Source organism: Oryctolagus cuniculus, chromosome 2, assembly GCF_051225735.1.
Source record: "Oryctolagus cuniculus isolate XC-2025 breed Fujian yellow rabbit chromosome 2, ASM5122573v1, whole genome shotgun sequence".
In the NCBI taxonomy this organism is placed as follows: Eukaryota; Metazoa; Chordata; class Mammalia; order Lagomorpha; family Leporidae; genus Oryctolagus; species Oryctolagus cuniculus.
Genome location: NC_142868.1, coordinates 67,309,614 through 67,337,462, shown reverse-complemented (window position 1 = coordinate 67,337,462; position 27,849 = coordinate 67,309,614). Strand labels below are relative to the sequence as shown.

At 39.5% G+C, this 27,849-nt stretch overlaps 1 protein-coding gene across 1 annotated transcript in view; it reads right to left on the bottom strand.

Annotated features, from left to right (window-relative positions):
• Positions 1 to 438: 438 nt before the first annotated feature.
• LOC149127791 (uncharacterized) overlaps positions 439 to 27,849 on the bottom strand; it is a 67,335-nt gene continuing 39,924 nt past the window's right edge. The window contains exons 4-6 of the mRNA XM_089327004.1: positions 26,509 to 26,577; positions 18,461 to 18,745; positions 439 to 1,013 (exon numbers count right to left, since the gene is read on the bottom strand). Of these exons, the coding sequence (XP_089183130.1) occupies positions 999 to 1,013; positions 18,461 to 18,745; positions 26,509 to 26,577 (369 nt within the window). The 3' untranslated portion in view covers positions 439 to 998. The remainder of the gene's footprint in view (positions 1,014 to 18,460; positions 18,746 to 26,508; positions 26,578 to 27,849) is intronic.

The following is a 27,849-nucleotide window of genomic DNA, read 5'->3' as shown; positions in this document are numbered from 1 at the left end:
CGCTGATCTGAAGCAAGGAGCCAGGGTTTCCTCCTGGTCTCCCATGCGGGTGCAGGGCCCAAGGACTTGGGCCATCCTCCACTGCACTCCCGGGCCACAGCAGAGAGCTGCACTGGAAGAGGAGCAGCCGGGACAGAATCCGGTACCCCAACCGGGACTAGAACCCGGGGTGCCAGCACCGCAGGCGGAGGATTAGCCTAGTGAGCTGCAGCACCGGCCTTAAGCACTGTTTTATAAAGCATCTGTACCACTTTATTTTTCCACAGCAAGCTCTGAGGGTCCTAATTTCTTCACATCTTCTTCCAAAGTTGTTGTTATATAATTTTTTTCTAGTTATTCTAGTAATTATGTGGTGGTTTTATGTGTATATATGGAAAAATGCAGCATAAAATTTATAATTTTAACTATTTTAAGTGTAATTTTGTAACATTCACGTTGTTTTTTTAGTTGCTGTTTTTTATTTAGAGTTTTTTTCCCCATAAAACTTTCACTTAAGGAATACAAACTTACGCATTTCATAAATACAATTTTAGGAATGTAGTGATTCTTCCCATTGTACCTGCCCTCCCACCCATACTTCCAGCTCTTTTCCTCCTCCCTCTCCTAGTCCCATTCTTATTTTTTTACTAAGATCTATTTGCAGTTAACTTTATAACACATACGGTGAACTCTATACTATGTAAAGAGTTCAACAAATTGTATGAAGAAGAAAAATGTTCCTCAAATGTCAACATGGGCTGTTCAAAGTTATTTCATCTCAAAGTATTAATTTCACTATTTCAGATTACCTTTTAGATGCTCTGTTAATTATCACAGATCAGAGACAACATGGTATGTGCATTTGGGACCGGAGTATTTCACTAAGTGATGCGTTTTCCAGTTTCATCCATTTTGTGGCAAATGACTGGATTTCATTTTTTTTTACTGCTGTGTAGTATTCCATAGTGTACATATCCCATAATTTCTTGATCCAGTCTTCAGTTGATTCCACATCTTAGCTATTGTGAATGGACCTGCAATAAACATGAGGGTACAGATAACTCTCTCATATGCTAATTTGGTTTTGGGTAAATTCTAAGGAGTGTGATGGCTGGGTCATATGGTAGGTCTGTATTCAGATTTCTGAGGTATCTCCATACTGTCTTCCACAGTGACTGTACAAGTTTACGTTCCCACCAATAGTGGATTAGGGTACCTTTTTCCCCACATTCTTGCCAGCATTTGTTGATTTCTGTATGAAAGCTCTTCTAACAGGGGTGGTTTAGATTTGCATTTCCCTTATGGCTAGTGATCCTGAGCATTTTTTTCACGTGTCTGTGGGCCGTTTGGATTTCCTCTTTTTGAAAAAGTCCCGTTTGAGTCCTTTGCCTGTTTCTTAACTGGGTTGTTTGTATTGTTGTTGAGTTTCTTGATCTCTTTATATATTCTGTTATTAATCCTTTATCAATTGCATAGTTTGCAAGTAATTTCTCCCATTCTGTTGGTTCATCTTCACTTTGAGTGTGTCTTTTGCAATACAGAAGCTTCTTAATTTCATGTGATCTCACTGTCAATTTGACTTTGCTTACCTGTGCCTCTGGGGTTTTTTTCTAAGAACTCTTTGCCTATGCCAGTGTCTTTCAAGGTTTCCCCAATGTTCTCTAATAATTTGATGGTATTGCATCGTAGATTTAGATCTTTAATCCATTTTGAGCAGATCTTTGTATAAGGTGAAGGTAAGAGTCCTTCTTCATACTTCTGCCTGTGGAGATCCAGTTGTCCCAGCACCACTTGTTGAAGAGACTGTCCTTGCTCCAGGGATTGATTTTAGCTCCTTTGTCAAAGATAAGTTGGTTATGGATGCGTGGGTTGATTTCTGGCATTTCTATTCAATTCCATTAGTCTATCCATCTGTTTTTGGCCAGTACCAGTTTGTTTTGATTCTAACTGCCCTGTAGTATGTCTTGAAATCTGGTATTGTGATGCCTCCAGCTTTATTTTAGTTGTATAGGATTCCGTTAGCTATTCGAGGTTTCCTGTGTTTCTATATGAATTTTAGCATTTTTTTTTTGTATCTGAGAAGAATGTCCTTGGCATGTTGGTTGGTTGCATTGAATCTGTAAACTGCTTTTGCTAGTGTGGACAATGTGATGACACTGATTCTTCCAACCCATGAACATGGAAGATTTTTCCTTTTTTTTTTTTCTTTTTTGTGGCTTCTGTTTCTTTAATGTTTTGTAATTTTCATTGTAGAGATCTTTGCCATCCTTTGTTAAATTTATTCCAAGGCATTTGATTTTTTTTTCATTGATCTTAGAAGTTCTTTCTTAGCCATGGCATTGTCTATGTATACAAAGGCTGTTGATTTTTGTGTGTTGATTTTATATCCTGCCACTTTACCAAACTCTTCTATGATTTCCAGTAGTTTCTTAGTGGAGTCTTCTGGATCCCCTATATATAGAATCATGTCATCTCTAAACAGGGATAGTTTGACGTCCCCCTTTTTAATTTGTATCCCTTTGATTTCTTTTTCTTCCCTAATGACTGTGGCTGAAACTTCCAGGGTGACATTGAATAGCAATAATGAGGGTGGGTATCCTTGTCTGGTTCTGGATCTCTGTGGGAATGCTTCCAACTTTCCCCCATTCACTATGAAGCTGGTCTTGGGTTTTTCATACATTGCCTTGAGGAATATTTCTTCTATATACAATTTGCTTAGAGTTTTCATCATGAAAGGGTGTTAAACTTTATCAGATGCTCTCTATGTATCTATGGAGATAATCATATGGTTTTGGTTCTTCAATTTGTTAATGTGCTGTATCACATTGATTTGTGAATGTTGAACCATCCCTCTTGGTCTAAGTGAATGATCTTTCTGATGTTGGATTTGATTGGAATTTGCATCTATATTCATCAGAGAAACGGGTCTGTAGTTCTCTTTCTCTGTTGTATCTTTTCCAGGTTTAGGATTTAAGGTGATGCTGGCTTCATAGAAAGAATTTAGGAGGATTCCGTCCCTTTTAATTGTTTTTGAATAGCTTTAGAAGAATTGGAGTTAGTACTTCTTTAAATGTCTGGTAGAATTCAGCAGTGATGCCACTGGGTTCTGGGCTTTTCTTTGCTGGGAGAGTAGTTATTCTTAATTCAATTTCTGTTTTGCTTATTGTTTTGTTTAGGTTTTCTATGTCTTCATGGCGCAATATAGTTAAGTTGTATGTGTCCAAGAGTCTATTCTTTCCTGTAGGTTTCCCATTTTGTTGGCATACAGCTATTTGTAGTAGTTTCTGATGATTGTTTTTATTTCTGTGGTATCTATTCCATATCCTTTTTCATATCAATTTCATTGATTTAGGTCACCTCTTTTTGTTTTTTTTTTTTTTTTTTGGTTAGTTGGGCCAATGTCAGTTTTATTTTTTCAAAAAGCCAGCTTCACTTTTCTCTGATCTTTTGAATTTTTGGGTTTCAATTTTATTGTTCTCTAATTTTCATTATTTCTTTTCTTGTACTGTTTTTGAGTTTGGTTATTGTTTTTCTACATCATTGAGATGCATTGATAGCTCATTTATTTGGTATCTTTCTAATTCTTGATATAGGCACCAATTGCTATATACTTTCCTCTTAACACTGCTTTTGCCATATCCCATAAGTTTTGCTATGTTGTATTTTCATCTTTATTCATTTCCATAAATTTTTAAATTTCTTTTCTGATTTCTTCAGTGACCCACTGTTCATTCAGGAGCATATTGTTCAGTCTCCATGTGTTGCATATGTTCTAGAGATTACTGAGTTGCTGATTTCCAGCTTCATTCCATTGTAGTCAGAGAAGATGCATGATATGATTTTGATTTTTTTATTTGCTTTGACTTGCTTTATGGCCTAGCATGTGGTCTACCCTAGAGAAGGTTCCATGCACTGGTGAGAAGAATGTGCATTCTGCATTTGTAGGATGAAAAGTTCTGTAGTTATCTGTTTGGTCCATTTGGTCTATAGTGTTAACTCTACTGTTTGCTTGCAGATATTCTGTTTGCTTGATCTGTCCATTGCTGAAAGTAGGTTTTTTTTAAAAGATTTATTTATTATTTATTTATTCAAAAGAGTTGCACAGAGAGAGGAGAGGCAGAGAGAGAGAGAGAAAGAGAGAGAGGGGGGTCTTCCATCTGATAGTCCACTCCCCAATTGGCCGCAATGGCCGGAGATGCATTGATCCGGGCCAGGAGCTAACTCCAGGTCTCCCACGTGGGAGTAGGGGCCCAAAGACTTGGACCATCCTCTCCTGCTTTCCCAGGCCATAGCAGAGAGCTTTCTGATATCATGGAATATCTTTTTTCATCCTTTGACTTTCAGTCTGCATGTGTCTTTGTTGGTGAGATGTGTTTCTTGTAGGCAGCAGATAGATGGGTTTTGTTTTTTAATCCATTCAGCCAGTCTGTGCCTTTTTACTAGAGAGTTGAGGCCATTTACATTCAAGTTGACTATTGATAAGTAAGGACTTGGCCCTGCCATTTCCCCATAAACATTCCTATTGTTTACTTTGGATTTCCTTTGTACTTTTACTGGGAGATATCCTGCCCTCATCTTCTCTCATAGTGATGACCATGTTTCTGTGTGTAGTGCATCCTTAAGTATCTTTTGTAAGGCTGGACGAGTACTGACAAACTCAATCTCTGTTGTGGAAGGTCTTTATTTCACCTTCATTTGTAAATGAGAGCTTTGCAGAGTACAGTATTCCAGGTTGACAGTTTTTTTCTCTTAAGACTTGGAATATATCTCATTTCTGATGAGAATTCAGCTGTGAGTCTAATTGGAGAGCCTCTGAAAGTAACCTGGCATTTCTCTCATGCACATTTTAGAATCTTTTATGCTTTACTGTGGAGAGTTTGACTACAACGTTTTGTGGTGAAGATCTTTTCTGATCGTGTCAAAGTATCCCTGCAGTCCTCGGGTGGACATGGATCCTGTAGCAGTGACCCTCACCAGGGAATCAGGGACCTCCAGCATGATGAGCCACCACAGTGACTGCCCCGAGACCCAGCCACACCCTGCGCCCTCCGATGCAGCCCGTGTTTTCACAGTCATAGCACACAAGGCTCCCACAGTTACGGGCACCCAGCCCCCTGTCAGTTATCCCACCCAGACTTGGGCGTTTCCTCTCGGCTGGTTGCTGGGCACATAGACACCAGCGAGCGCGGCTGTGATGTGTGTCCAAAATGCTGCCTGCCCTCTCAGCTCGTCACAGGACAGGCCACTGGTGCCGGCGGGTCAGGGAGAAACAGAAACCCTCTTTTTTCCCTCTAGGTTGGCAGGTTCACTGTCCCCCCTCAAGGCTCCAAGCCAGACTCAAACCAGACTCTTCCCACAGCCTTCTTGCCAGTGGCTTGGCCTGCAGCAGTCTGGTGTCTCCTCACTCCAAAGCTGGTGCTGAGGCTTTTGGTCGCTGGGGTCCTGAGTTGTGTGCATCCACACCCTCCACGTAGATGCACAGTGTCCCTCTAATGGTTTCTTCTGCCTTTTTCTCCCTAACTGTTCCCTGAGGTTGCAGCCTCTCACCTTTATTTTTCTTAACCATCTTCATCTAGACTAGAGTAGTAAGCTCCCTTCCTATTCTGCCATCTTGAAACACTATCAGCATTTATGTTGTATAACTGCATGACAATCCATCTCCAGAATTTTCTCATCTATCCTAACTGAAACCCTGTACCAACTGAACAATTCCCCCTTCTCCCTTTGTCCCAGCCCTTGGTAACTCCCATTCTACTTTCTTTCTCTATGAATTGGACTACTTTAACACCTCTTACAAGAGGTATCATAGAATATTTGCCCTTTTGTAGCCAGTTTATTTAATGTAATGTCTTTAGGGTTCATCCCTCCTGTAACATATGTCAGCATTTCCTTTTTATAGCTGAATAATATTCCATCATCCTATGTATTTACCACATTTATCCATTTGTCTGTTGATGGATGTTGGTTTGCTTCCACCTGTTGACTGTTGTGAATAATGCTGTAATTTACATGGTTGCACAATTTCTCGCTTCTGGAACCTGCTTTCACTTCTTTAGGAACATAGCTAGAAGTGGAGTGGCTGGTTCATACAGGAGTGCTGTGTTTGTATTCAGAACATGCTGTGCTGTCTTGTGCAATGACTGCAGCATTTCAAATTCCCACCAGCAGTGCACAGGGTCCCAACTGCTGCTCATCCTCACCTACACTTATTTTGGTTTTTTTATACTAAGAGATACAACATAATAGCTTAATGTGGTTTTGATTTGCATTTCCTACATGACTAGTAGTTATTAAGCATCTTCTTAATGTTCCTATTGGTCAGTTGAACATGCTTTTTGAAGAACTGTCTATTCAAACTCTGCCTGTTTTTCAATTGGGTTTTATTAAGTTGTAAACATTCAGTTGAATGGTTCCACTTGGAGATTTGGGATTTGTCTGTTGTGTTGTTGTTATTCACAGCAGCAGGGTAAATAACTTCTTTCCGGGTGAAGAGCAGTAGAGAGTCCATCGCTAGTTTTAATCTTGTGCAGCTGATCAGTAACGGTGCCTGTGCCAGCCCTGGGGCTCAGGCACTGTCGGCTTCCTGGGAGTCAGAGGCTGCAGGCTCACTGCTGTCCCCCTGGGCCAAGTGCTCCCTGCCACAGGGGCGGGGACTGGCGCTCTGCCTGTGATTCCGCTAAGCACCTGCGTCTCCGCTGCTGTCCGAGTCACTGTCATTGCACCACAGGCTCATCGTGCTCGTCAGAGTCGGCATCGTCCTCTAGATCGGCATCGCAGCCAGATCATCTGCTTGTCCCAGGAGGCCTGGGCTCTCCTGCTCGCCACTGCCATTCTTGTCACTCGCCTCATCCCTGTCACCCCTCTCCTGTTCACTCTCGCTGCCCGAGCATGCGTCTTCACTGCTGCTGCCCTTCTCACCCTCATCTGTCAGGGAGCAGAGAGGTGTGAGTCACAGTTCCCGTCCCACTCCTGGGGCCCCAGCGCTGGCCTGACCTGCGTGACCTGAGCCCCCAGCCTTGTTCTCTTCTGCCTCCATCTCTCCTCTTTCCCCTCCTCGGGTTCCTGGTTTTCCGCCTGGGCTTTGCATGCCTGCTGGAAGCAGCAGAACTGGAGGGGGCGGGGGAAGGCAAGTGCTGTATTGGGCTCTGTCCCTCCCCTCACCTACCACTCTCCTCTGGCCGGCAGAGTCTTGCTACCTGGGCTTCCAGCTCCTTCTTAGTCACACCCCGTGTTTGAGGACCACAGGCAGGGCCTTGGTGCCTGACTGCACCCCAGCCTTGCAGCACTTCCCGAGGCAGACCCTGGAGTGGGCGTGAGATGGGGACGTGGAGGAATGTTAGCCTCCTCAGTGAGGACGCAAGTCAGACGAGGTTCCCTTTCCATGTGTGGCCCAGCGCAGACCAGAATAAACACGTATTGGAGGAGGGAGATTATCTCAAGGGATTGGGGGAGGGGTGGGGGAAGATGGTCAGTTTGTCTTGCCCCATGCTATGTCTGTCTGTCTACATATATGCACACATACACACATATCTTCAAAAGGTAGTGGGAAGCTGGCGCCTCAGCTCAACAGGCTAATCCTCCACCTAGCGGAGCCGGCACACCGGGTTCTAGTCCCAGTCAGGGTGCCGGATTCTGTCCCGGTTGCCCCTCTTCCAGGCCAGCTCTCTGCTATGGCCCAGGAATGCAGTGGAGGATGGTCCAAGTACTTGGGCCCTGCACCTGCATGGGAGACCAGGAGAAGTACCTGGCTCCTGCCATCGGATCAGTGTGGTGCGCCGGCCGCAGCACCGGCTTGAATCTAGTCTTTTTAGCATTTATTTCTCTCTCTTAAATTTTATCATTTAAGGCCTGTTGAGTGGTATGGTGGTTGTCCTTGAATCATTATCTGGTCATTTGTTTTAAGGGAAACTTAGTCTACTTTTTAAATCAATCACAATTTATGCATTTCAGTTTTGATAGATAATGTGATAAATATGAACTATTTTATTTACTTTGAATAATTTCCTTGGGAAAAGTTCACCAAAATAAAAACTCTGCATTGACAAACTGGAAAAATTTACTGAACCAGATATTAACATGTATTTTAAAGCCATGATAGCAAGTAAGGCATGGGTATTGTTAAATGAAAACAAAACTGGACTTACCAAAGATAGAAATTATTCAAAAGGAAACTGCAACAAGGGGCAGCAGACTATTGGAATAAGAATGTTCTGATCAGATGCAAACATTTGAGGGGTCAGGTGGAAACAGGCTTCCTTCCTTCCTCCCTTCTTTCCTTTTTCAAAGATTTATTTATTAGAAAGGCACAGCAACAGAGAAAAGGACAAAGATCTTCTTTCTTCAGGTTCACTTCCTAAATGGCTGTAGCAGCCACTGGATTGGACCAGGCCAAAGAGAAGAGCCAGCAACTCCATCCTGGTCTCCTCGCAGGGGTGGCAGGGGCCTAAGTACTTGTACCACCATCTGCTACCTTCCCAGGCACATTAACAGGAACCAGGTTCAGGAGAGGAGCAGCTGGGACTCCAACTAGTACCCAGATATGAGATGCCAGGTATTCGAAGTGGTTGCTTAACTCACTATACCACAGTGCCAGATCAATAGCTCTTCTTTTATAGGAAAAAGAAAATAAGCTTCAGGGACTATCTTTCTTTGGAGTATTATTTATTTTATAGGGCAAAGTAAGGAAAGCTAAGGAGCAGCTATTCTGCATGCCACTTTGGGTGGCTGAAGGTTCAAAGTTCAGGTTCTTGTGGGAGGAGACAAGCTTAATTAAATTGATCAAGTCAGTTAATAAATACTTGCTTTTGATGGTTCGATTCAGATAAATATTTCAGCTAAACACCTCTGTAACACAAATGGAAATTTGGAGGGAGTGTGTCTGAAATAACAAAAAGGTGAGATTGTAAGGGTAAGTGTGGGAAAGATATTTCCCCTACCTCACTTTCCTTGAAGCATTTCCATTAGAGAAATTGTAGTGACAAACTCTTTTCTATCCTTTTCAGATTCATACAAATGTGTGTACGTGTAATATATGTACCTATATAAAATACTATTTAAAAAGTAAATAGGATTCTCACCTGCTTTAAAAATCAAAGTTTTTCCTTAAGTTCTTTTGGAGCCATTTCATTGGAAGTTAAGCAATGAAGAAAGCAGCCCAATCTCCCAGGCTCTGCAGAAGTTTTGCCTGGGTACCTGGCTCTTAGCACAGAAGTATAAGAAGTCTAATTTTTTATAAAGGTATTTAAATAACAGATAGACACTTCAATTAGCAGGTGCATTTAGGATGAATATGTGGCAATTAGTGCTCTCAAGTCAAACTGGCAAGGTGAGTATTATCTAAGTCATCTGGGGAAGAATTGTTCTTTGCAATAAACTATTTCTGAGAAAGAGAAGCATGCAGGATTCCTCTGTCCCTGTGTTTCTGGGCTACAGAGCTCAGGTAAAGTTCAATATTGTCAGAAGTGACACAAAATTAGACAAAGAAATCAAAGCATCAGGGTTGAGTCTAGAAGTAAAAATACATATATATATATACATATATATATATACATAATTAAGTTGTGACAAGGGTGCCACTGAAAGAAAATATTAACAGGGGACAGCACTGTGGGGCAGTGAGTTAAAGACCCAGCTTGCAGTGCCAGCATCTCATATGGGCATTGTTTCAAGTCTTGACTACTCCATTTCTGATCCACCTTCCTGCTAATGCACCTGGGAAAGCAGTGGAAGATGGCCCAAGTCTGTGGGCCCCTGCACCCATGTGGGAGACCTGGAGGAAGCTCCTGGCTCCTGGCTTCAGATCAGCTCAGCTCTGGCAATTGCAGCCATTTGGGGAGAGAACCAGCAGATGGAAGATCTCTCTCTCTCTGCCTCTCTATAACTCTGCTTTTCAAATAATATTTTCCTTTTTTTAAAAAAAAAGTTTATTTAATAATTGAATGTTTTCAATAATTGGTGAAGGTCACTGACTATATATATGGGAAAACAACTGACTTCTATATTGTACCTTGCACCAAAATTAAATCCAGGAAGATAATAATCTATGTGAAAAATAAAATAGTGCAACGTCTGGAAGATAACACAGGAAATAAACTGCAGGACCTTGGTGGCAGGTAAAGATCAAGAATATTACTCATAAAACAAAGACTTATTTACATGAATTACATTAAAATTAGAAACATCTGTACCAAAGGAAATGATCAGGGCCAGTGCTGTAGCATAGCAGGTTAAGCCGCAGCTGGTGGTGCCAGCATCCCAAGTGAGCTCTGGTTCAAGTCCTGGCTGCTTCACTTCCATTCCACTCCCCTGCTAATGCACCAGGTAAAGTAGTGGAAGATGGCCCAAACTCCCGGGGAACTTGTTCCCCATGTGGGAGACCTGGAAAGAAGCTCCTGGCTCCGGACTTCTTATCAGAAACCCTATAGGCTAGGAGATAATGGTGAGATATAGTGCAAGTTTGCAAGTTTAACAGGGAAAAAAAAAAAAACCTGCCAACCCAGAATACTATAGCCAGCAAAGTTCTGATTTTTGAATAAAGGGTAAATAAAGACTCTTTACCACAAACAGAAATTGAAAGAATTTGTTGGGGTTGGCACTGCGGCATAGTAGACAAAACCGCCACCCACAGTGTCAGCATTCAACATGGGTGCCAGTTTGAGTACAGGATGCTCCACTTCCTATCCAGCTCTCTGTTATGGCCCAGGAAAGCAGTACAAACTGGCTCAAGTCCTTGGGCCCCTGCACCCACGTGGGAGACCCGGAAGAAAATCCTGGCTCCTGGCTTCAGATTAGCGCAGCTCCGGTTGTTGTGGCCAATTGGGAAGAGAACCAGCGGTTTGGAAGACCTCTGTCTCTGTCTCTCCTTTTCTCTCAGTGTTCCTCTGACTTTCAAATAAGTAAATCTTAAAAAAAAGAATTTGTCACCATTCTTCCAGCCTTACAAAAGATGTTTAAGGATGTGCTATACGCAAACACAGAAATATGATCATCAATATTAAAGAATGTGAAGGCAGAAAATCTCCAAGTAAAGGTACAAAGGAAATCCAAAGTAAACAATAGGAATATTAATGCACAAATGGCAGGGACAAATTGTTAATTATCAATAGTCACCTTGATCGGGGCTGGAGCTGTGGCGTAGCAGGTAAAGCTGCCTCCTGCAGTGCCGGCATCCCATATGAGTGCCAGTTTAAGTCTCAGCAGCTCAAAGCTCAACTTTCAATCCAGTGCTCTGCTGTGGCCTGGGAAAGCAGTAGAAGATACAAAGTCCTTGGGCCCCTGTACCTGCATGGGAGACCTGGAAGAAGCTCCTAGCTCCTGGCTTTAGATCACTGCAGCTCTGGCCAAGGCAGCCAACTGGGGAGTGAAACAGTGGATGGAAGACTCTCTCTACCTCTCCTTCTCTTTCTGTGTAACTCTGCCTTTCAAATAAATAAATAAATCTTTAAAAAAATAGTCATCTTTCATGTAAATGGCCTCAACTTTCCAGTAAATGATACAGACTGGCTGAAAGAATGAATAAACAAGATCTATCTATTTGTTGCCTACAAGAAACACATCTCACCAACAAAGATACACACAGACTGAAAGTTGAAGGATGGAAAAAGATATTCCATGCTAACTGAAACTAAAGAAGACCTGGTTTAGCCATCCTAACATAATACAAAATAGACTTTAACACAAAAACTGTTCAAAGAGACTAAGAAGGGTACTAGGTAATGATTAATTGCCAATTTAATAGGAAGATGTGACTATAATAAATTTATATGCACCTAATTACAGTGCACCTGGCTATAAAAAAATGTTAAGGTATTTAAAGGGAGACATAGCCTTCAATATAACAGTATTGGGGGATTTGAATATCCCACTTTCAGCAGTGACAAATCAGACAAATTTTCAGCAAGGAAACAACAGAGTTATTGATACTATAGTCCAAATGGACCTCATAGATACCTACAGAACTTTGCATCCTATAGCTGCAGAATGCACATTCTTTTCACCAGTGCATGAAACACTTTCTCTACCATTTATCACATTCTAGGCCATAAAGCAAGTCTCAGCAAATTCAAAAAATTCAAAATCATATCATGTATCTTCTCTGACCACAATGGAATGAAGATGGAGATCAGCAACTCAAGAATCTGTGGAACATATGCAAACACATGGAAACTGAACAAGATACTCCTGAATGAACAGTGGGTCATAGAAGAAATAAAAAGAGAATTAAAAAATTTTGGAAACATATCAAAACTTATGGGATACAGCAAAAGTAGTCTTAAGAGGAAAGTTTATACCAGTTGGTACCTACATCAAGAAATTGGAAAGGCATCAAATAAATGAGCTATCAATGCATCTCAAGTAAGTAGAAAAACAACAGAAAATCAAACCCAACACTAGTAGGACTTAAGAAATGATTAAAATTAGGGAAAAAATTAAAAAAAAATACAAAAGATCAGCAAAACAAAGACCTGTTTTTTGAAAATATAAACAAGATGGATAAACCATTTGCCCAAATAACAAAAAAAAGAGGGAGAAGATCCAAATCAATAAAAGCAGAGATAAAAAAATGTAACAACAGGTACCACAGAAATAAAAAGAATCATCAGGAATTACTACAAAGAGCTTCATGCTAACAAATTAGGAAAATTAGGAGAAAAACAATGGACACATAGATGCTACCAAAATTGAGTCATGAAGACACATAAGACATAAAAAGCCCAATAACCAAGATGGAAAATGAATCAGTGATAAAGACACTCCCAACAAAGAGAGGTTAAGAACTGGATGGATTCACTGCTGAATTCTACCAGATATTTAAAAAAAGAACTAATTTCAGTTCTTAAGTCATTCAAAACAATTGAAGGGGGGAACCTCCCAAACTCCTTCTATGAAGCCAGCATCACCTTAATTTCTAAACCTGAAAAAGATACAACAGAAAAAGAAAACTATAGATGAATTTCCCTAATGAACATAGATGCAAAAATCCTCAACAAAATCTTAGCCAATCGAATCCAATAGCACATCAAAAATATCACTCACTGGATCAAATGATATTTATCTCTGGTACACAGGGATGATTCAGTCTTCACAAATCAATCAATGTGATACATCACCTTAACAAACTGAAGAACAAAAACCATATGATTATCTCAACAGATGCAGAGAAACATCTGATAAAATACAACATCCTTTCATGATGAAAACCATAAGCAAATTGGGGATAGAATGATCATTCCTCAACACAATCATGGAAATTTATGTCAAACCTATGGCCAGCATCTAACTGAGTGGGAAAATGTTGGAAGCATATCAACTAAGATCTGGAACCAGATAAGGATGCCCACTCTCACCACTGCTATTCGATATAGTCCTGGAAGTTTTAGCCAGAGCCATTAGACAAGAAAAAGAAAGCAAAGGGAAATAAATTGGGAAGGAGGAAGTCAAATGATCGCTATTTACAGATGACATGATTCCATATATATGGGATCCAAAAGAAACAACTAAGAGACTATTGGAACTCATAAGAATTTGGTAAAGTGGCAGGATATAAAATTAACACACAAAAATCAATAGTTTTTCTATACAGACAATGCCATAGCTGAGAAAGAACCTCTAAAATAATCCCAGTCACAATAGCTACAAAAAAAAAATTGAAAACCTTAGAATAAATTTAACCAAGGGCATCAAAGCTTTCTATGATGAAAATTATAATGCATTAAAGAAAGAAATAGAAGACACCAAAAAGTGGAAAAATCTTCCATGTTCATGGGCTGGAAGAATCAATATCATTAAAATATACATACTACTGGGGTTGTCTGAGGAGAGAACTGGTGGATGGAGGACCCCCCTCTCCCTCCCCCCTCTGCCTCTGTCTCTCTGTAACTCTGCATTTCAAATAAAATGAAAAAATATTTTTTAAAAGAATTCCATACTACTGAAAGCAATTTACAGATTCAATGTGATCTCGATCAAAATACCAAGGACATTCTTTTCAGATCTAGAAAAAACAATCCTGAAATTCATATGGAAACAGAGGAGACCTTGAATAACTAAAGCAATCTTATACAACAAAAACAAAGCTGAGGCATCTGAATACCAGATTTCAAGACATACTACAGGGCAGTTATAATCAAAATAGTCTGTTACTGGCAAAAAAATAGACATGTAGACCAGTGGAACAGAATAGAAACTCCAGCAATCAATCCATGCATCTACTACCAACTTACCTTTGACAAAAGAGCTAAAATCAATCCCTGGAACAAGAACAGTCTCTCTAACAAATGGTGCTGGGAAAAGTGGATCTCCAAATCCAGAAGTATGAAACAAGACCCCTACGTTACACCTTATACAAAAATCCACTCAAAATGGCTCAAAGGCTAAATTTATGACCCAATACCATCAAATTATTAGAGACAATTGGGTAAACTGTGCAAGACACTGGCATAGGCAAAGACTTCTTGGAAAAGGCCCCAGAAGCACAGGCATCAATGCCAAAATTGACAAATGGGATTATATCAAATTGAAAATTTTCTGGACTGTAAAACACACACGCAGCAAAGCAAAGAGGCAACCAACAGAATGGAAGAAAATATTTACAAACTAGGCAACTGATATATGATTAATACACAGAATCTAAAAAGAGCCCAAGAAACTCAAGAGCAATAAAACAAACCATCCAATTTAAAAATGGGCAAATGATTTTATCAGGCATTTTTCAGAAGAGGCAATTCAAATGGCCAACTATCACTTGAAAAAATTCTCAGGATCACTAACCATCAGGGAAATGCAATCAAAAGCACAATGAGGTTTCACCTCACCCCAGTTAGAATGGATTTCATACAGAAATCAACAAAGAATAAATAATGGTGAGGATGTAGGGGAAAAGATATCCTAATCCACTGTCAGTGGGAATGTAAGCTGGTACATCCACTGTGGAAGACAGTATGGAGATACCTCAGAAATCTGAATATATTGGGGCTGGCACTGTGGCAAGGTAGGTTAATCCTCTGTCTGCAGTGCCAGCATCCCACGTGGGCATTGATTCTAGTCCCAGCTGCTCCTCTTCCCATCCAGCTCTCTGCTATGGCCTGGGAAAGCAGCAGAAGATGGCCCAAGGGCTTGGGTCCCTGCACCCACATGGGAGATGTGGAAGCTCCTGGCTCCTGATGGGCCTACGTCCAGGAGTTGCGGCCATCTGTGGAGTGAACCAGCAGATGGAAGACCTTTCTCTCTGTCTCTCCCTCTCACTGTCTATAACTCTACCTCTCAAATAAATAATCTTTTAAAAAAATTGAATATAGCCTTACCATGACACCGCCATCCCATTCCTGGGAATTTACCATAAGGAAATAAAATCAGCATATGCATACAAATTATATACCTATGTATATTGTAATTCCTCTGAAGGAAATCATGTAGTTCTCAGCCACATTAAAAACACTGATCTATACTGTAAAAGAAGTATTGATGCTGGGGCCAGTGTTGCAGCACAGCATGTTAGGCCACTGGTTAACAATGTCAGCTTCTCCTAAGAGCATGGGTTTGACTCCTGGCTTACTCCACTTCCAGTCCAGCTCCTTGCTAATGTGTCTGGGAAAGCAGTGGAATACGGTCCAAATTCTTGGGTCCCTGCACCCATGTAGGAAACATGGATGGAGTTCCTTTTCTCCTGACTTTAACATGGCCCAATCCCAGGTATTGTGGCATCTGGGGAGTAAACCAGTGGACAGATCTCTCTTCTCTTCTCTCTTCACTGTCTTTGAAAATATACCTTTCAAATAGATAAATCTTACAAAAGAAATAAAGAAGGAGAGAGAGAAAGAGAGATGGAAGGAAAGGAGGAAGGAGGGGAGGGAAAGAGAAAAAGGAAGGAAGAAGAAAAGAAGAAAGGAAAAAAAAAGAAGAGGTTTGAAGGTTTTGCATATGTCATTCACATATATTAGAGGTAGCAAAAAATCGGTATGGAGACTCATTAAAAAAACATTGTGGTAGATCTCTTTAATGATGGCTATAAGTTTTTGGAAAATTTGCTAATAGTGGGGATGGAACTGAAAGAATATGGATTCAAGAGATATTTAGGATTTAGATATTTACATTAATAGAAGCTACTGATGGATTGAACATGGCTGAGACAAATTGGTAGTGTAAAGAAATCTTAGGTTTCTTTCTGATGCTTTAATGGAAGTGCTGAATGAAGAGAGACAGAGACAGAGATAAAGACAGAGACACAGATACAGATACAGACACAGGCATGGACACAGATTGAAAGAGGATGGGAGAGAGGGAAAAAGAGATGGTTTTTGTCTATTTTTTGATGGTGACAGTCAAGAGAGAAGAGCTAAAAAGTTTGGCTTTAGGCAGTGCAAATACAGTGCTTGTCATAAGAACATATAAGATGATTTGTAGATATTTGGATGTATGAATTAGAATATGTTAAAAGCCCCAAATTGAAAATAATTTAAAAAACTATCAAAAAGCATCTATATTGGAAGGAGTGCACTCATAAAATGTCAAACTGTGAAATACTATTTAGACTGAAAAGATAATGACATGAATACATGTAAGGCATTATTAGTGCAATGGAAAATATTTCATTATAGGTGGACTGAAACTTCAGCTTCAGTGTGAACTAAGAACCAGTTCTCTGTCCAGAGTCTTGTTATTCAAGTGATCAGATGTGTTTTACTGTTCCTCTTTTATATACAAATTTCTTGGCCATATGTTAAATTTTAGTCTCCTACTGAAAGCATGAGCTTTTTCCCTCTTTACAGCTGGATAAATCTAGAGCTTGGTTCATATTTGAAAGTCTGGACTTTGTCCACAACAAAAGATGTGACACAAAATATCTTTCATATATGCATCTATATGTTTGATATGCAGACATACATGCTCACATATGTAAAAGTAAAATATATAGTATATACTGTGAGCTTCCAGTGTCATGATGGCTCTGAAGATGCTCTGAAAAGTATGAAATTCTATCCTGATGTGAGATGTTCTTGTAATACTATTTGATTTGTACATACATATACTACAGTGTTTGGGAGGAGGGTAGGAAAGAAGGGGCTTTTAATATGCAAATCTGTAAAATAACTTCCTCAACAGAGCAAGATTTTTATCACTCCACCATGAAGGAGGAGAAATTATTGTGCTTTGCTGCTAATTACCCTAAGGTATTTGACTGTTTACAAAGAGTAAGTAAAAGTAAACAAATACTGACATTTCTAATACTGAGCAAATTCCTAATTTCTTGCTTTGTATTAGCAACTTTTTAATGTACCAAGTATCTCCAAAATACCTTAAAATTTGCAGAGTGCTTCACATACATGCTTTCATTTGGATTCCATAGTAATACCCACATTATTTTGTTTATTTCAAGAGAAATTATCTTATTTAGAAAGTAGCAGGATTGTGACTCAAAACAACTTCTCTGGTTCCCTGTCATATGCTCTTTATTTCCTAAAGGTTGTCTTGTAGGTTTTTTTTTTCTTTTGCTTTTTAATCCTAGAAAGCAATGGGACAGTATTTTTCATTTGTGCATTTATATTATAATAAAAGCCTATGTTCTAGGAATTATATTTTTAGTACTCCTGCCAGTGAATTTTAAAAATATTTATTTTAGATGTGGGAAAAATATAATCTTGCCTCTTAACTTGCTCAGGAAGAGAAAGGGGTCTATGACCGCTGACCCATAGTGACTATATTAATAAGCAGTAGATAGAAAGTGTAAAAGCAATACAGAATCTAAAGTTTTCATCTAAAGTCAGAGCAATTAGAATGATAGTATCTCACACTTACTGAACACTTATTATATGCCTGGCACAATTTAACTCCTTCAATTTTTTGAATTATTTAATTTTCAGGGTAATCAATGAAATAGATATTATTCCTGTCTAAACACAAAACACAAAGAAATGGCCACACAGAAACCATGATTCTTTAGGAGGCAAGGTTCTAATGGGAAAGTTAAACATTCTAGGACTACAAATGTAGAGGAAATAATGATTCAAAGACTGAAAATGGTTTTAAAAGAGGGGAAAAGATTTCTCAGGTTTCACAAATTCTATCCACATATAAAAATTTAGTTATTCCCATTTTATTGGGAATGATTGAAACCGTCCTTACTGTATACTGAATTTTACAAGTAACCTCTATGATTATAGAACTATTTCATTAAAAATGTACAAAATAAATGTCTTCTGCTTCTCAAAATTAGGTGCTTTTCTGAGTATTGCATGAACCCTGTATCTTTACTATATCCACACTGTCAACCACTCATTTTTTAAAAAAAAACAATTTGAGAGGTAGGGATGATAATGGGTTTTAGGGTCCAAACAAACTTTCAAACTCACCCAACACCATGAAGTGCTCATATTCTACAAAGGAACACCTTGCAGACATTGTATTATACACACACCTGTACACAAGGACACAAAGGCACACACACAACATTTGAAGGAATGTGCCCGAAGGTTTCTCTACCTACAATTCTGTTTCTTGCCGAGGATGGAAAGAAAGTTGATGGATCATCAATGAGGAAGAGCTCTTGACGATGTCTGCTGAACTGGGCAGCGAAATATTCAGGATGAGGATACTTCACACTCGCTGGAAGTTTCACAGCCGAAAGCATATAGGTCAATGGAGTGTCCTCATTTTGGGGAACATCACTCTCCTTAATAGGCATTTTGATTCCCAATACTTCAGCATAAGTAACTAATACCTCCCAAGGAGCATGGATCTTGACAAAGTAAGTCCTTCCATCTTCAGAGTCCTGCATTGTAAAAAGAGGAAAAAGAACACAAAGCTTCCTGAAATATTTGTTATTGAGATGATTGAGGAAAAGAAATAAAATTTTACAAAATCTCAAACATGTACAAGTATTTTCAGTTAATTGAAATTTTTTCAGCAAAACTTTTAGGAAACCAAATTCTCAAAACGTATGCTTACATAAACAAGGGCATAGGTACATATAATATATATGTATATGTGTGCATGTGTGTGTGTATGTATGAAGGAGAAACAGAAAGAGAGAGAAAGAGAAATTCATGAGACTCCAAGGTGGCAGAAGGGAACAATGTGCTGTGCTAGGATAGGGATCAATAGCAAAACAAACAAACAAAAAATAGCGTAGGAAGTGTGCTGTAATGGGAGAATCAGAGAACACAAAAATGGAGTTTCTACAGAGGGAAGAGGAATGCCATGGGCCTATGTGGAAGCTGCAGGCACACAGCATGAAAATGGACACAACACACTAAGCAGCCAAGAGTCAGAGTGGGGTAGCAGCTTAGAGATGGAGGTGAGACCAAACTGCGATAACCTGTATTGATATAGCCAGAAGACGAGCATGGTGTGAGTCTGGCCTGGAGACCTAAGGTACTTGCAGACCCAGCAGAAGTAAAAGGGGCACATTTATCTTATCCCATCTTCTCTACAAAAGTGGTCAGCACCCAGCTGGAAAAGGGAAGTGACATTTTGGGCTCCAGCCGAAGCCATGGAAGCCTTTGTGTGTATGTATATCAACTGGCTGTGACAGGATACCACTTAAAATTGATCAAAGAACTAAATCTACAACTCAATACAATCAACTCATTAATGAACATTAGAGAAACTCTGCAAGACATTGGGATATGCAAGACTTCTTGGAAAAGACCTCACAGCACAGCCAATCAAAGCCAAAATTGACAAATGGGATTCCATCAAGAAGCTTATACAATGCAAAAGAAACACTCGGCAAAGTGAAGAGGCAACCAACAGAATGTGAGAAGATATTTGCAAACTACACAACTAATAAAGGGTTAATATCCAGAATCTATAAAGAGCTCAAGAAATTTAAAACAAAATAAAACAAACAATCCATTTAAGAAATGGGCCAAAGACTTTGATAGGCATTTTTCAACAGAGGAAATTCACATGGCCAATAAACACTTGAGAAAATGCTCAGGATCACTAGCCATCGAGGAAATGCAAATCAAAACCACAATAAGGTTTAGCCTCACTCCAGTTAGAATGGCCATGAAACAGAAATTAACAAATGAAAAAAGCTGGTGAGGATGTGGGGAAAAAGATATCTTGGTCCACCATTGGTGGGAATGTAAACTGGTTGTAACCACTGTGAAAGACAGCATGGAGATACCTCAGAAATCTGGAGACCAAGACCTAGTGAATGAGTGGAGCTCATGAACTGGGACTGTGAAAAAAGGAAAAAAAAAATGAGAGTGTGTGAGAGAACTCACAGTGTGGCTGAGATGTGAGTACTCTCAGTGGGAGACGCCACAAACTCGAGCGGCCTTGGCTACTCAGTGAGAGACACTGCAGGAGGATCTGAGCTTACACTGAGGACTGCAGAGATCCTTTGTGTGATCCTTGGTACAGAGCAGACGAATATTATTCCCATTGGGGCTAGTGCTCAGGCACTGATCGCCATCGAGAAGAAGAGCTCAGCTGAGTGGAATTACTTCCCTTCTGATTAAAAACAGAGAGAGAGAGAGAGAGAGAGAGAGATTGATTTATCACACCCAACCTGGGTTTGTCACCTTAAGCACACCCTTAACCCTGAAGAACTGAAGAGAAGAGCTCTCTGGCCAAACCCACCACAAGACTCTAGAGAGTCACTGAAAGCAGACAGTCCCCTTTTTATCTTAAGAGTCATAATAAAATGAAAAAAGTAGCCACAGTGGAAAAAAAAAAAGAAAATAACAAGTATCTCCACAAATGGCAAACAACAAATGCAACAACTGAGGGGACAAGAACAAGGAAGACAACATGACGCTCCCAAAAGAACATGATAATTAATACAAGATTATGAAGACAATGAGATAGAAGAAATGAAAGAAATAGAACTCAAAAAAATTTATGATAAGAATATATAGAAGTAATCAAAAACAAATGCATGAGGGCCTGCACCGTGGCTCACTTGGTTAATCCTCTGCCTGTGGTGCCAGCATCACATAAGGGTGCTGGCTTCTAGTCTCTGTTGCTCCTCTTCCATGCCAACTCTCTGCTGTGGCCCTGGAAAGCAGTGGAGGATGGCCCAAGTGCTTAGGTGCCTGCACCTGTGTCGGAGACCAGGAAGAAGTACCTGGCTCCTGACTTCAGATCTGTGTAGCTCTGTTCACGGCAGACATTTGGGGGGTGAACCAATGGAAGGAAGACCTTTCTCTCTGTATCTCTCACTGTCTCATTCTATCTGTCAAATAAATAAATAAATAAAAAGAATCATTAAAAAAACACAAATGCATGAAATACTGAAATCCATGCGGGACATGAAAGAAAATCTCTCTTATGAAAATGAAATCTTAAGGAGGAATCAAAATGGAATGAGGAATTCAATAGAACAAATAAAAAACACAGTTGAGAACCTTAAAAACAGAATCAGTGTGGCAGAAGAGAGAATATCGGACTTAGAAGACAGAGCACAGGAAAGCATACAGTCAAACCAAAGAAAAGAAGAGGAAATTAGAAATCTAAAAAATATGGTTGGGAATCTACAGGATACTATTAAAAAACCCAACATTCAGGTTTTAGACGTTCTGAAGGCATGGAGAGAGAGAAAGGAGTAGAAGGCCTTTTTAGAGAGATACAAGCAGAAAAATTCCCGTCTTTGGAGAAATAAAAAGACATCCAAGTACAGGGAGCACACAGAACTCCCATTAAACATGACCAGAAGAGATCCTCGCCATGACACATTGTAATCAAACTCACCACAATGAAACATAAAGAAAAGATTCTAAAATGTACAAGAGAGAAATTACTCTCAGAGGATCTCCAATGAGACTCACAGCAGACTTATCAAACCCTACAGGACAGGAGGGAATGGTGAGACATAGCCCAAGTACTAAGAGAAAAAAACTGCCAGAATATTATATCCTGCAAAGCTCTCATTTGTGAATGAAGGTGAAATAAAGACCTTTCATAGCAAACAGAAATTGAAAGAATTTGTCACCACTCATCCAGCCCTGCAAAAGATGCTTAAAGATGTGTTACACACAGAAACATGGTCATCACATGAAAGAAGGTAAAGGAAGAAAATCTCTCAGTAAAAGATCACAAGTTCAAAGCATATATTAGAAATACATTTGGAAAAGTGGCAGGGAAAAGTCACTACTTATCAATAGTCGCATTGGATATAAATGGCCTCAACTCTCCAGTTAAAAGACACAGACTGGATGAATGGATTAAGGAACAAAACCCATCTATTTTTTGCCTACAAGAAATACATCTTTCCTAGAAAAGTGCATGCAGACTGAAAGTCAAAGGGTGGAAAAAGATATTCCACGCCAACAGAAACCAAAAAAGAGCTGGTATGGCCATATTAATATCAGAAAAAATAAATTGTAACACTAACACTGTTAAGAGAGACAAAGAAGGGCACTATATAATGATTAAAGGATCAATTCAACAGGAAGATGTAACTATTATAAACCTGTATGGACATAATAATAGGGCACCGGTTATTTAAAAGATATGCTAAGGACCTTAAAGGGAGACTTAGACTCCAATACAATATCATTGGGGGACTTCAATACTCCACTTTCAGCTAAGGACAGATCAACTAAACAGAAAATCAGCAAGGAAACAGCAGATTTAATTGACACTATAGCCTAAATGGATCTAACAGATATCTACACTTGAAGAATACACATTCTTCTCAGCAGTACATGGAACCTACTCTAGGATTGACTAGGCCATAAAGCAAGTCTCAGCTAATTCCAAAGAATCGAAATCATACCATGCAGTTTTCTTAGAGGACAATGGAATGAAGCTGGAACTTAGCAACTCAGGAATCCTTAGAGCATATGCAAACACATGGAGACCGAACAATATGCTCCTGAATGAAGAACAGGTCACAGAAGAAATCAAAAGAGAAATCAAAAACTTTCTGGAAGCAAATGAAGATAACAACACAACATATCAAAACTTACGGGATACAGCAAAAGCAGTGTTAAGAGGAAAGTTTATAGCAATAGGTGCCTATATCAAAAAACTGGAAAGGCACCAAATAAATGAGCTATCAATGCATCTCAAGGATCTAGAAAAGCTGCAGCAAACCAGACGCAAAACTAGTGGGAGAAGAGAAATAATTACAATTACAGAAGAAATCAACAGAATTGAGTATGAAAAAAAAACATTACAAAAGATCAGCCAAATGAAGAGTGAGTTTTTTGAAAAAATAAACAGTTGACACTCCATGGACACAACTAATTAAAAAAAAGGAGAGAGAAGTACCAAATAAATAAAATCAAATATGAAAAAGGGACTGTAACAACAAACACCAGAAATTACTACAAAGAGTTGTATGCCAGCAAACAGGGAAATCTATCAGATATGTTAGATTACTGGACAAATACAACATACCTAAATTGAACTATGAAGACAACCTAAACAGACCCACAATTGAGACAGAAATTGAATCAGTAATAAAGGCCATCCTGGCCTGCGCCGCAGCTCATTTGGCTAGTCCTCTGCCTGCAGCGCCTGCACCCCAGGTTCTAGTCCAGGTTGGGGCACCGGATTCTGTCCCAGTTGCTTCTCTTCCAGTCCAGCTCTCCTCTAGCCCTGGAAGGCAGTGGAGCACAGCCCAAGTGCATGGGCCATGTACCCATATGGGAGATGAAGAGGAAGCACCAGGCTCCTGTCTTCGATCAAGCAGTGAGCCAGCCGCAGTGACCAGCCGTAGCTGCCATTTCAGGGGTGAACCAATGGAAAGAAGACCTTTCTTTCTGTCTCTCTCTCTCTCACTGTCTAACTCTGCCTGCTAAAAAAAAATAATTTTAAAGGTACCTCTCAACAAAGAAAAGCCCAGGACCAGAGGCTTCAATGCTGAATTCTGCCAGACATTTAAAGGAGAACTAATTCCAATTCTTCTCTAACTATTCAGAACAACTGAAAGAGAGGGAATCCTCCAAAATGCTTTTTATGAGCATCACCTTAACCTAAACTTGAAAAGGATGCAGCAGAGAAGGATAATTACAGACCAATTTCCCTGATGAACATAGACGCAAAATCCTCAATAAAATTCTGACCAATACAATGCAACAACACATCAGAAAGATCATCCACCCAGACCAAGTGGGATTTATCCCTGGTATGCAGGGATGGTTCAATGTTTGCAAATCAATCAATGTGATACACCACATTAACAGACTGCAGAAGAAAAACAATATGATTATTTCAATAGATGCAGAGAAAGCATCTGAGAAAATTCAACACCCTTTCATGATGAAAACTCTAAGCAAACTGGGTATAGAAGGAACAATCCTCAATGCAATCAATGCAATTTATGAAAAAATCATGGCCAGCATACTACTGAATGGGGAAAAGTTGGAAGCTTTCCACTGAGATCTGGTACCAGACAGGGATGCCCACTCTCACCACTGCTATTCAATATAGTTCTGGAAGTTTTAGCCAGCGCCATTAGGCAAGAAAAAGAAATTAAAGGGATACAAGTTGGAAAGGAAGAATTCAAACTATGCTTCTTTACCGATGATATGATCCTTTAGGGGATCCAAAGTACGCTGAAGCAAGACCCCTACCTTACACCTTACACAAAAATACACTCAACATGGATTAAAGAGCTAATTCTACGATCCGATATCATCAAATTATTAGAGAACATTGAGAAACCCTACAAGATAAAGGCACAGGAAAAGACTTCTTGGAAAAGACCCCAGAGGCACAGGCTGTCAAAGCCAGAATTAACAACTGGGATTACATCAAATTGAGAAGTTTCTGTACCGCAAAAGAAATAGTCAGCAATGTGAAAAGGCAATGGACAGAGTGGGAAAAAATATGTGCAAACTATGCAACTGATAAAGGATTAATAACAGAATCTAAAAAGAGATCAAGAAACTCCACAACAAAAAAAAACTAACAATCCACTTAAGAGATTGGACCAGGACCTAAATAGACATTTCTTTTTTTATATAAATTTATTTATTTTTTATTTGAGAGTGAGAGTTACACAGAGAGAGGAGAGGCAGAGAGAGAGAGAGGAATTCCTTCCGATTGTTTACTCCCAAATTGGCTGGAAGAGGCAACAGCCAGAACTGCGCTAGACATTTTTCAAAAGAGGAAATCCAAATGTCCAACAGACACATAAAAAATATTCAGGATCACTAGCAATCAGGGAAATGCAAATCAAAACCACAAGTTCACCTCACCCCAGTTAGAATGGCTTAAATATAGAAATCAAGAAACAACAGGTGCTGGCGAGGATGTGGGGAAAAAGGGACACTAACCCACTGTTGGTGGGAATGCAAACTGGTAAAGCCACTATGTGAGTCAGTTTGGAGATTTCTCAGAAACCTGAATATAGCCCTTCCACATGATCCAGCCATCCCACTCCTTGGAATTTACCCAAAGGAAATTAAATTGGCAAATAAAAGAGCTGTCTTCACCTCAATGTTTATTGTAACTCAATTCACAATAGCTAAGACCTGGAATCAACCTAAATGCCCATCAACAGAAGACTAGATAAAGAAATTATGGGATATGTGCTCTATAGAATACTAAAGAGCACTAAAAAAATGAAATCCAGTCATTTGCAACAAGATGGTGGAATTTGGAAAACATCATGCTGAGTGAATTAAGCCAGTCCCAAAGGGACATATATCATAGGTTCTCCCTGATCTGTGACAACTAACTGAGCACCTAAAAGGAAACCTGTAGAAGGGAAATGGACACTATGAGAAACAATGACTTGATCAGCCCTTGTCCTAACTGTCGAGGAACAACTTAATACTCTATCCCTTTTAGTATGTTTTTCTAATTAATATTATTGGTTGAACTCTTTGATTAACACATAATTATTCTTAGGTGTTTAAATTTAACTGAAAAGTGGCCCCTGTTAAATATAAGAGTGGGACTGAGAGAGGGACGACCAGTACAGTTCGGCACATGCTCTCTCAGACTTACTCCTAATGGTAGAGCTAGAAACATGCCAGGGGATTCCAACTCAATCCCATCAAGCTGGCATGTACCAATGCCATCTCACTAGTCAAAGTAATCAGTTTAAGTTCATAATTGATCATAATGATAGGATTAAGTGTCAAAGGATCACATAAACAAGACCAGTGTCTGCGAATACTGATAGAATTAAAAAGGAGAAAACGATCCAACATGGGAAGCAGGCTACACAGCAGAATCATAGAATGAAAGGTGTCCTAAACAGCATTCTGGCCTCAGAATCAGCCCTTAAGGCATTTGGATCTGGCTAAGAAACCCATCAGAGTTTCTCAGGCATGGAAAGGCAAGACACTCTGGCAAAAAAAAAAAAAAAAAAAAAAAAACACAACACAACAACAACCACCACCCTAAATGAAAGATCTCTGTGAGTGAGATCCCACTTGCCACTTATGTGGAAGACTTGGACTGTGTTGATATAGCCAGAGGAAGACCATGGTGTGAGTCTGGCCTGGATTGTGGTCTGGATTATCTGGCTTCATTGCGGATAAGAGTGCTCTATCTCAAACAATATTTAAATAAATAAAAATTTTACAAAATAAGATTCAGGTATAAATATATATTGAAACTTACCCTCTTGTCTTCAATTTCCAATTCAAGACCTGATTTTCGGAGATTTTGCTCAAATTCTTTTCTTCTTTCCTTTAGCAAAACAAACAGAATTATGCAGAATACTTTTATTCTTATTTGTTCAATGAGAGACTTGGTACACGATGGCCAAACTTCTAAGTGTTCTGTGTCCCACCCCAGTTATTTTAAAAAGGCCTCCGTGTATTACGTCAAACTTAATGTCATGTACTGTTTTCCATCTGTACAATAATTCCCAATAATCATAAAAATCCAATATATCCTATAATCTCTGGGAAATATGCAGCAGAACTTTTAATGGAAGACATATAAAAACTTTACTGAATAAAATACTGCTTTTTAAATAAAAGCTTTACAATAAGACAAATATATCATGCTGTTATTTGGGATGACTCAGTATTACAAAGTTCAATACTCTGCAAATAAATTATATATTTAATTCAACTTTAAGCCAAAATGTCAATATGACTTTTTAATCTTGAAGGATAGAATGGCTTCACACAGAGAAAAATCAAATTAAACTATAGGTCATTAGTTCACATAATCATGTAGACTTAAAAACAATTCACTGATCATCAATATTTTTGCTTGAACTGTGAGTAAAGTATAACAAAATACACAGTAAAATTTTAAAATACTTAATTACAGTATCTTCAAACACTAATCTTCAAATAGGCATGTCTTGAGTATGTATAATATGTTTTTTAAAAAGCTAGGAGAGAGGATTTTGAATGTTTTCACCAAAATGAGGGTAGATATTGAACACTGTACAATATAGGCCTGTATCAGGGCCTGCGCTGTGACACAGCAGGTTAAAGCCCTGGCCTGCAGCAATGGCATCCCATGTGGGTGCCGGTTCTTGTCCCAGCTGCTCCTCTTCTGATCCAGCTCTCTGCTATGGCCTGGGAAAGAAATAGAAGCTACCCAAGTCCAAATGACATAAAGAGAAGATTCTAAAATGTGCATGAGAGAAATGCCAGATTACTTTCAGGGGATCTCCAATTAGACTCACAGCAGACTTCTCATCAGAAACACTACAGGCTAGGAGAGAGTGGTAAGATATAGTCCAAGATTAACAGAAAAAGAAAAAACTGTCATCCCAGAATATTATACCCTGCAAAGCTCTCATTTATGAATGAATGTGAAATAAAGAATTTCCATAACAAATAGAAATTGAGGGGACAGCTCTGTGGTGTAGCAGCCGCCTGCAGTGCTGGCATCCCGGACATTGTTTCCAGACCCAGTTGCTCCACTTCTGATCCAGCTCTCTGCTATGCCTGGGAAAGCAGCAGAAGATGGCCCAAGTGCTTGGGCCCCTGCACCCAC